Source organism: Labeo rohita, unplaced genomic scaffold (assembly GCF_022985175.1).
Source record: "Labeo rohita strain BAU-BD-2019 unplaced genomic scaffold, IGBB_LRoh.1.0 scaffold_261, whole genome shotgun sequence".
In the NCBI taxonomy this organism is placed as follows: Eukaryota; Metazoa; Chordata; class Actinopteri; order Cypriniformes; family Cyprinidae; genus Labeo; species Labeo rohita.
In genome coordinates, this window is record NW_026128891.1 from 62958 (window position 1) to 73833 (window position 10876).

The 10876-nt window shown below is 33.9% G+C and overlaps 1 protein-coding gene across 1 annotated transcript; it reads left to right on the forward strand.

The window, feature by feature from the left end:
• Positions 1–6334: 6334 nt before the first annotated feature.
• LOC127159898 (uncharacterized) lies at positions 6335–10876 on the forward strand. Its single transcript, XM_051102601.1, has 10 exons — positions 6335–6412; positions 6769–6902; positions 7494–7622; positions 8050–8154; positions 8294–8398; positions 8537–8641; positions 9333–9434; positions 9591–9647; positions 10293–10393; positions 10806–10876. Exons 2-10 carry the CDS (start codon positions 6844–6846, stop codon positions 10808–10810), a joined length of 768 nt encoding a protein of 255 aa, XP_050958558.1. The 5' UTR covers positions 6335–6412; positions 6769–6843; the 3' UTR covers positions 10811–10876.

Here is a 10876-nt window from a genome sequence, read left to right on the forward strand (position 1 = left end):
AACAGTTAAATGTTGCCCCCACTGTGCAATAAAATGTGCAATATCGCTATCCATACCTATATTTACAGTTTTTTTTCAGCTGCTTACACACAAAATCTTTACTTGTCACACAGTTTCTAAAACCTGACACTCAAACACCAGAACCACACACCAAATCTGCAAAACCATACACTAATTCTTGGCCTTTGACTCAGTTTTCAATTTCATAAAACACTTTTGCAAAACAAAACACACAATTCTTTATGAAACGCACAAGAATCTAACAGGAAGTATCTTGATTTTCTATTTCAAACACAACCAATCAAAATGCCACACTAATTTGTCAGTGCCTCACACTAACACCTCACTTGTGCAAACACTTATTGCTTTACTTAACACCAACCAATCATGGTTTTAGAATAGACCTTGGAATAATCACAGTTTTCAAAATTATTAATTATGCAATGCATACTGTGAAATATTTAAACTATTCAAAATTCTTTGATTCAGGATTCTTTGATTAATAGAAAAAAATTCTATATAAACTTCTGAACTTTCTATTCATCAAAGAAACCTGAAAAAAAAAAATCTACTCAGCTGTTTTCAACAAAATAATAACAACAGCAATAATAATAATAATAATAATAATAATAATAATAATAATAATAATAATATTGTTTTTGTGTTTCTGAGCAGCAAAGCAGAATATTAGAATGCTTTCTGAAGGATCATGTGACACTGCAGTAATGATGCTAAAAATTCAGCTTTGAAATCACAGGAATATATTACATTTTAAAATATATTCAAATAGAAAAAAAAAGTTATTTTAAATAGTAAAAATAATTCAAAATTTTACTATTTTTGCTGTATTTTGGATCTTGCTTTTTTATATTTACCATATTTTTCAACATCTCTCTACCAATTACTTTCAATCTTGTACAGAAATATACATAGAAGCTCATGAAAGAAGAGCTTTAGGTTTTGAATAAATGTGTGTATATGTTATATGCAAAAATATAATATTATGGCAAAGGTGTTTCCAACGTAAGACAAATGTTTGCTTTTGAGACGTGTTTGTGATATTTTGAATGCAGTGCTTCATTTTGCAAGAGATGTGAGGCATTTTACATTTTGTGTGTGCAGTTCTTAGATTTGTGTGTAAAGTTTTGGAAAAAAAGAGGCAAAGTTTTGAAAATGTGTGTAAGCAGTTGAAAAAAACTGTATTATAGATACGTTATTGCTTTAACATATCTTCCATACATTCAATTCGCTTGTATAATTTGTATATAGAACATCTGTACTTACATTATATTGTCTATTGTGTATTGTCTTTCACATATTTATTCTAATCACTCGTTTATTTGTCTATTGTTTGTGTCTTTTTATATATTTATTCTAATCACTTGTTTATTTGTTATCTGTGTCTTGTCACTTGTGATACTGTCTGTGCACTGGAAGCTTCTGTCACCAAGACAAATTCCTTGTGTGTGTAAGCACTCTTGGCAATAAAGCTCTTTCTGATTTTGATTCTGATTCTGATGTATTTATTTATTTTTATCTTGATATTTTTTTTGTTTGTTTTCTTTTTTGTTGTTTTTTCTTTTTTTTTTTTTTTGTCAGACCACTAGTAAAAGTGTAACTGTGAATCTAATCCGGTCTTTTTCAATCAATATCCTGCATACAGTAATGTGTAATTTCGCAGAGGAAGAATAGGAGGTGAAAGAGGAAGAGAGGAGAAGAAGGAGGAGGATGACGACAACAACATGGAAGAGAAATAGTAAGGGCAAGGGCATGGGCAAGAAAACAAGCAGTCTCATGTATTTTAGTTGATGCGTGCCAGGGTTGGATCAGGCATGCAAGAGGATTTTACCCCCACTGCCTGTCCAGGGCCAATTTAGTCTGTGATGTTTAAGAGGTTCTTTGGCCTGTCCCAGACCAAAGACAGGATGCTGGGGCAGAATAATTATTTTTGTTGTTGTTTGCTGTTTTGTGCTGTACGCTACAGTACAATAAATTAAGGATTAAAACACTTGTAAATGTTAATACATACATTGTTGTGTTCATCATGTGATTTTTTTCTTATTACCAGTTATTATCAGTTTACATAGTATTGTTTTGAACTGATCTCTGTGTAAAACTGTGTTGTAGTGTGTGTTTTTGAGGGTTTGTTTGTCACGTCTGAGAGCAAAGTTTGTTTGTTTGTTTTTTTCAGCAAGATTGAGTTGTTTTGAGTGGAGAGCTTCATTTAGACCTGAATATAGTAAGTTCTGGGAATTGAGTTAGAAGTTATGGATTTGTGTTTAGAGTTTCGCAAAAAAGAGGCGTAATTTCAAGAAATGTGTTTAAGCAATTGAGAAAAACTGTAATGTGAGAATATCTGATTCATCAGTGAAGGACTGACATTGACTTCACAACAGCAGCCATGATCAGAACATCGTTTCATGTTCAGAACTTTTGAAAAAGGTTTCAATTGTTGTAGCCTTGTTTTACAAACTAAAATACATTGAACACAACAAGGTCAGAGTGTCTCGTTCTTCGGCCTAAAATTATACGCTGGTCTTCTAGAACAGATGACTCTCCTGGTGACTAAGAATTAAAACCTTTTCTTTTGCAACATTGCATTACAGTTTTTCGCGATTGCTAAAACACTATAGCCAGTCTTTTGAACTAAAATTTCAAAACCATAATGCCATTTTTCAAAAAGCACACCCATTTCCCTGAACTATAAACACTATTCACCTGCTTTAACACGTGAGTCAGATTTGGTGAACTGTTACTGCAAAACTCTACACACAAATCCCTACATTTCTCAGTGCTTACATCATGTGGTAATTTAGAAAGGACTAGCATTTAATATTGTTCACTCAAGTCTGCAAAGTTTGAGCTCAATTAGAACACAATTACTCAAGTGGAAACACTAAGAGTCAAAATTTATCACACACCAATCAGAACCTTTGATGGAGATAAAAGGACTAAGGTCAGCTTACAGTTTGGTGCATTTCTCAGATCAGAAATGAAATTCTCAAAACTACTTGTTCAGCCTCCACATCATCTAGTCACTTGTGCATCATAAAATGTTTCTATTTTTTTTGAACAAGTTGTGTTGGTACGTTCATGCAACTGATTATGCAACTGATTTGTCTGCGGTTTTCTTACATTATCAGTTCCTACTGTCATGTTGCTCAAAATGTATTACATGTATACAGTTCTCTGTGGTATAGTCTTACCCCTCAAAACATCAAGTCATTAGCTCATCATATGTCTTTACAGTAAATGCTAATTTTTTGATCTAGCTGTCATAAACTGTCAAGCATATTCTACACATTTCTATTAGACTTTTTGTAAATTTGCCATGAATTGTTCAAGTGAATATTGACTTTCAGCTCAAAGGTACATCTCAACATCTCACGAACCTTCAATTGGAGAGCATATAGACAGAGGACAATACAAGAGTTACAAATTCTGACAGTGCACTTTCTCTTTTATATTTTTGCCTTTGCCCATATTTCTTTTTACTTTTCTATTTCACAACGACTTTGTAATCTATTTTCATTTATTTAGTTATTTTTTATCTTGATATTTTATATTTTATCTTGACCTCTTAAAAGTGTAACTGTGAATCCTATCCAGTCTTTTTCAATTAATATCCTGCATACAGTAATGTGTAATTTTGAAGAGGAAGAGTAGGAGGTGAAAGAGGAAGAGGAGGAGAAGAAGAAGGATGACGACAACAACAACGTGGAAGAGAAATAGGAAGGGCAAGGGCAAGGGTTAGATCAGGCATGCTAGAGGATTTTACCCCTGCTGCCTGTCCAAGGCCAATTCAGCCTGTGATGTTGAGGAGGTTCTTTGGCCTGTCCCAGACCAAAGACAGGATGCTGAGGCAGAATAATTATTTTTGTTGTTGTTTGCTGTTTTGTGCTGTTCTCTACAGTACAATAAATTATGGGTTAAAACACTTGCAAATGTTTGTACATACGTTGTTGTGTTATGTGTTTTTTTCTTCCTTATTACCAGTTATTATCACTTTTTGTAGTATTGTTTTGAATTGATCTCATCAGTGTGTAAAACTGTGTTGTAGTGTGTGTGTTTTTGAGGGTTTGTGTGTCATGTCTGAGAACAAAGTTTGTTTTTGTTTGTTTTGTTTTTTTTCAGCGAGACTGAGTTGTTTTGGGTGGAGAGCTTCATTTTGACCTGAATATAGTTTGGGGAATTGAGTTAGAAGTTCCGGATTTGTGTTTAGAGTTTTCCCAAAAAAGGAGCATAATTTCAAGAAATGTGCTTAAGGAATTGAGAAAAACTGCAATGAAGAAAAAAAAAAAAAAAAAACAGATTTCAAGCATCCTGGTTTACCCAAACAAATTTTATAATACAATATTGTATAATAATTAATAATAATAAAAAATAAAAATAAAAAAAATTTTGAGAATCACTGAACTCTTAATCCCTTTTTATTTCTGCTTCTACTTAATGAAATAGCCTAATTTAGTGATGGTGGTCAAATTAAAAAATATGAGTATAATCACTGTAAAAATGTTTAAGATATTTACGTGTAGTTCTTTATATAATTAGTTGTAGTTTGTCCTATATAGAGCACTGTTATTCATATTTCCATAGTAATCTGAAAAGTTTTGCATCTGAATGGGTGATCCAATAGAATGCAGCCCACACACAACTGGTAGACACCAAACCATCTGATCTATTCCAACCTCCTTATTGGCTGATTGTAAGTTTGAATTCTGTTCTGTTTGTATTAAAAGCTTTTTTTTTTTCTTATTTTATTCTTTTGTCCTCTGTTAAACCTTGTGTTCCACAGATTTTCTAACTATTTTGCTTTTTTTCAGATCCCCATTCCACAAAGTGTTGCTGTTGTGCTTTTAACAAGAACTTTCATGACCAAAGCTAATATTGTAAGTTTATACTGTTTGCTCTGTATTAAATCTTAAGTTGCTAAACTCGTTCTAAGTTTTAACTCAAATGTATTAAAATATGGTTCACAGTGCTTGTACCATAAGTATTTTTAGTGCATTGCTTATCCATGCTTAGCTTGGATCCTCTTAAATGTTAGACATTTATAAAATGTATGATTTAGAATGTATGATAAACTGCTATTGTATATAGATGTTTTCCACATGAATTGCTCTGCTCTTTAGCAAATATCTTATGGATGTTTCCATGTCAAATACTTCAAAATATTTTAAACCTGCAATAGTTAACAGCCTTATAAGTATGATATCGTTCAAGTGCAACCCAACAAGTTGCGTTAAGGTAACATTTAGGTAGGCCTAAATGTTATGTCTGTGCTTTGATGCTGAAATGGAAGTTGAATTTCTGCAATTCCACAGATTTCTTCAGCCTGGTGGTGTTTGTTTTGTTACAAAACAAAACTTAAAAAACAATCACTTTTAGTAGGTAACGACCTACTAAAATACTAAATAAACAACTTGAAAACCACCGGGTTTTTCCACTTTGATAAAGTACTTAAACGATCACTTTCAAATCTGTGCTAACCCTGTCTTATACTGCCATCTAGTGGTTAAATATGAAATGCAGCTGGTTTTACGACTTGTTCTTCTACCGGTCCTTTAACGCCATTTTGATAATAAATAAATAAATAAATAAATAAATAAATACAGAATCACGTTTTTGCAAAGCTATTGTATTCTTCGCAAAGCACGTAGCTATAGCCTAAACGTCAATAGGCTAGACTCATTTTAGGTTTATATAAACGAAACCGAAAGTGTTGAAACGGACAATCAATCACAGTCCAGAAAAAATGGGTGGAAAATATGATAATAATAATAACAATAATACGCTACATGATAAGTTTAGGTTAATAAAGATGATGGCGTGAATTTAGATTGGTTAATTTAAATTTCTCCGTTGGAACTGAGCAATTTGGGAGCGCCCATTCCGGTAAATCACAAACAGATGTTCCTGTATATTAAAACAAAAACATTACTGTTTGCTGAGGATATACTCCATCAGATTTATATTGTCACCTCTCATAGGCAGACTGAGTAAGCTGACGGAATTCGATATGAACTTAATATCTAACACAATCTAAATCAAGATTCAAATGTGCTGGATTTTAAAGCAAAATTAAAACGTCAGTACGGTCTGTTAACGCTTAACCTTGAACAAGTCTACAAGCAGGAAAGACCGTAAATGCAGATACCGAGTTTTATTGGCATGAATCGCACCATGTGACAAGGGTCGGAGAGGAAAGGGGAGAAAAAGAAAGCATTCAGCACAGCGTTCTGGGCGCAGAAGAACGTCGTATCTACTGCATGCAAATAAAAAAAAGGATTATTTTTAAAATAAAGTATTACAGGGTATTTTTATTAATTTATTTTTATTGAAATCCCCCTTTTTAATTTCGTGATGATGCGAAACGAAAGCATTCTACCGGGAAACCTTAACAGTTAGGCGGGTAAGTACCCAAGCACGTGGCGAATGACGCTTTAATGCATTTAAACTTGAGTGAAACGAGAATGTAATAAATCAGCTGTGATTAAATCGAATATTTTAGTTCAATTAGCTCAGTAGCTTACATTTATATTCAGTTATTGTGGGAGCAGTTGAAATTAATATAATAAATCGTGAGCATGATCAAATGCGGTAGGTCTATAAATACGATCTGAAATGCCCCTTAACCTTTGGCTGCACTAAATGGAATGTAATGTTAATTAAGGTTAATATTAGTTTAAGAGCCTGTGTTATTTTAATACAGATTGTTTGTTGCCAGTTCAACATCCATTATTATTCACCCCCTACTGTCATATCCAGGTTGTGCTGAGCAACTGAATGTCTTCAACAAAAAGATACCAGTACTGTTTTTTTTAATGGCAGTTTAGCTGCAGTATGTCAGGGGAGCAAGGAAAGGACTTTCCGTCTGAGATGAGTGTCTCAGAGGAACAGAGGTAAGTCCGTTTTTAAAGAATCATTTTAGTTTCAGTATTACAGCTCTGTTACTGTAAAGCCAAGTGTTTATCATAAAAGTTCAGTAAGACAGATGAAAAATGGCATATTATGTGTTTATAAGAATCTACAAATTCCAAAGTCCAATGAAGGTGTTGTTTGCATCTGAATTACAACTTTCATTTCTCTGCCAAAAAAAAAAAAAAAGACCGGGGGTGTGGGAGGGGTTGGGGATTTGTAATGTCACAGCAATGCTGAAAGTGTTGTCTGAGGTATTTAAACATTGGGGGTTGCCAGGTCTCACACTTTTTTCGTTCCTGTTTGTGTTGCTGTAACATGTCTTTATTGAAATGTTTGTTGATTTGGATAAAAGTGTCTGCCAAATGCCAGTTAAATTTCTAGGACAGTTTAATGGTGGTAATGTAAAAAAAAAAAAAAAAAAAAAAAAAAAAAAAGGTTTCAAGAAGAGACATCTCCTTATCCAATCAACAAAACCTAAAGCGAAAGGACTATTAAGTACTTGTCATACTGTCATGGCAAGATTCCAAGTACCTCTTGTCATAAATTATACATATATATTTTTTTCTCATTAGGGAAAACACCCAAGTTCCTCTTGTCATTAGGGAAAGATCAGATTCTGAGATTTCCAGCTCTGAGTCTGTAAAGAGTGATCAGTCGAAAGGTGATGTACCACTTTTCAATGAGGAAGTTCCAACCAAAAGGTATTTCATGTATTTTCTATTGTCAGCAACACACAGACTGTGTTAGAAAATATTTCAGTGACTATTATCATGACAATTCAGAGTTTGTTTTTTAAAGCAATTACTTTATAACATAGTGATATCACCACCTTCTGACAGAAGAAAAAGGATAATGCACAGTTATAGTTTATTAAATTGTACTCACTGTAATTACCATCTGAATTAAACCTCTTCAAATGAAAATGAGGAAAATTCTTTGTGTTGTTAGTGAAAAATCAGGCCTACATGTATCCTTCAGTGAGGAAACATCATCAAAAACCAAAAGCTATTCCATGTGATTTGCATTATTTAAATTTCTTCACTATTTCATCTTCACATAGTCATGAGAAAAACAATGCACTTCAAATCAGAATCTCCTTTAATAATATTTTCTCACTGTTCTTGTCAGTGAAAGATCAGGTTCACCTGTATTAAGCTCTGTGTCTGTGAAGACTGACCATTCAAAAGGTGATGGACCAAACTTTAGTGAGGAAACACCATCACAAACCAAAAGGTATTCCTGTGATTTGCATCAGTTATTTAAATTTCTTCACTATTGTGTATGCACCTTCCCATAGTCATGAGTAGGACAATGCACTTCAAAAGAGACTGAAGAATCTCCTTTAATAATATTTTCCCTCTGTTCTTGTCAGTGAAAGATCAGGTTCACCTGTATTAAGCTCTGTGTCTATGAAGAGTGACCATTCAAAAGGTGATGGACCAAACTTCAGTGAGGAAACACCATCACAAACCAAAAGGTATTCCTGTGATTTGCATCAGTTATTTAAATTTCTTCACTATTGTGTATGCATCTTCCCATAGTCATGAGTAGGACAATGCACTTCAAAGAGACTGAAGAATCTCCTTTAATAATATTTTCCCTCTGTCCTTGTCAGTGAAAGATCAGGTTCACCTGTATTCAGCTCTGTGTCTATGAAGACTGACCATTCAAAAGGTGATGGACCAAACTTCAGTGAGAAAACACCATCATCTTCCAAAAGGTATTTTATGCTGGTTTCTAATTGTTGCCCATAAACTGTATGATGTATTAGAAAAATAAATAAATGTGTGTGTGTGTGTGTGCACCTGGTATTCATCACGTTATGGGGACCAAATTTTGACCTTGTGGGGACATTTGTGAGGTCCCCATGAGGAAACAGGCTTATAAATCATGCAGAATGAGTTTTTTTGAGAAAGTAAAAGTGTGCACAGTCTCCTGTGAGGGCTAGGTTTAGGTGTAGGGTGATAGAAAATACGGTTTGCACAGTATAAAAACCATTACGCCTATGGAATGTCCCCATAAAACATGTAAATCCAACATGTGTGTGTGTGTGTGTGTGTGTGTGTGTATTGTTTGCAGTCAACAATGAGTCATAAATACATAAAATTGTCTGAGATCATTCATTTTTGAAGCATCAGAAGAAACAAATGCTGATAAGATGAGTCACTGCTGATAGCTGTGGTGTTTCTATACTTAAATTTAAGATAAAACTAACTGCAGATAATGAGAAAAGCCACTCACCTTGAGTGTCTTTGAGTGGGGTTCAATAGCTAATTGGCAAATTTCTTCTCCTACAGTTGAGTGAAGAATAACAATGAATGGTTATAGTATAGCATGTGGGGAGAGGGAGAGCTCTGAGAACTTAATTGAACCTAATTAGAACATCAAATCCCTTCAAATAATTTTTTTAGTGAAAAATCAGGCTCTGATGTGGTCAGCTCTGTGTCTGTGAAGAGTGACCATTCAAAAGGTGATGGACCAAACTTCAGTGAGAGGAAAGCATCTAATAAAAGGTATTTAATGTTTCTTATTGTTGGTCACACACAGACTAGTATTAGAAGGTATTTCAGTAAGTATTTATCATAAACTGAATTGAAACAGTGAATTGCTTCTAATTATTAACTAAGACTGTAATAATTTTCTTTCATTTTTGCTCTTTGTTTTGTTAGTAAAAGATCAGGCTCACGTGTATCATTTAGTGATGAAACACCATCACAAACCAAAAGGTATTCAGTGTGCTTTGTTACATTCTTTAAATTTTGTATATGGTTTTTAAATTAGTGTTGGATGTTTTTGTGTGTATTTATATGCTGTATGTTCTGTATTGTGTGGTGAAGTCTGAAACAATTTTCCTATAAAGACAAAGTAAACTGAAACCATACATTTTTTAGTGTTGCATGTGATAGAACTTGAATGAATAATACAACAAATGTGCAGCCATGCTGCATTTAATTAGTTTTCACAACTTCTCTTTAAATGAGATTGAAGTAACCCCTCTAATGATTTGTGTGTGTGTGTGTGTGTGTGTGTTTACTTGTTCTTGCAACATTGTGGGGACCAAATGTCCCCACAAGAATAGTAAAACCTGAAATTTTGACATGGTTGGGATCAGCCTGCAGTCCCCACAATGTTAAAAAAAAAAAAAAAAAAAAAAAAAAAAGATTAAAAATAGTAAATGATATTTATCTGAAAATGTAACAATGCAAACATGTTTTCTGTAAGGGGTAGGTTTAGGGTTAGGGCTGGGTTAGGGGATATACAATATTGTTTGGTCAGTATAAAAACTATAACCTAACCCTAACCCTAAGTCTATGGAAAGTCCCCACATTGCACAAAAACAAACATGTGTGCGTGTGTGTGTCTGTCATTAGTGTAAGATCAGGCTCTCATGTGTCCAGCTCTGTGTCTGTGAAGAGTGACCATTCAAAAGGTGACGGACCAAACTTCAGTGGGAAACTCCATGTAACAAAAGGTATTTCATGTGTTTCAAAATGTGTTTACAGTGATCCAGTGTTTAATTATTATTAAACAATAATAATTTCATAATTGTATTAAATACTAATAAACAGGCCAAGACCTCAACCCCAACCTCATAATTAAAGTGAGTGATACAGCAATGTGGAATCTTTTCATTGCTGCTTGACTCCAAATAAAATGCATATAAATCTCATGAGACTTTTTCCAATTCAGAATGTGAGTGAGGTTTTGGGGGGTAAGTGTAATGGAGGTCAGCTAGTAAAAGCCTCACTAAACCTCACTCCTCTGGCCTGAAGAGGCGAACTAGCAACTAACAGTTTAATGACTGTGATGAAGCAGACTCAGTGATTGCATATATTCTGTATATCTCCTGTTCTGTTTTTATTTCCCTTTCTTTGTGTCATTAGTGTAAGATCAGGCTCACATGTGTCCAGCTCTGTGTCTGTCAAGAGTGACCATTCAAAAGGAGATGGACCAA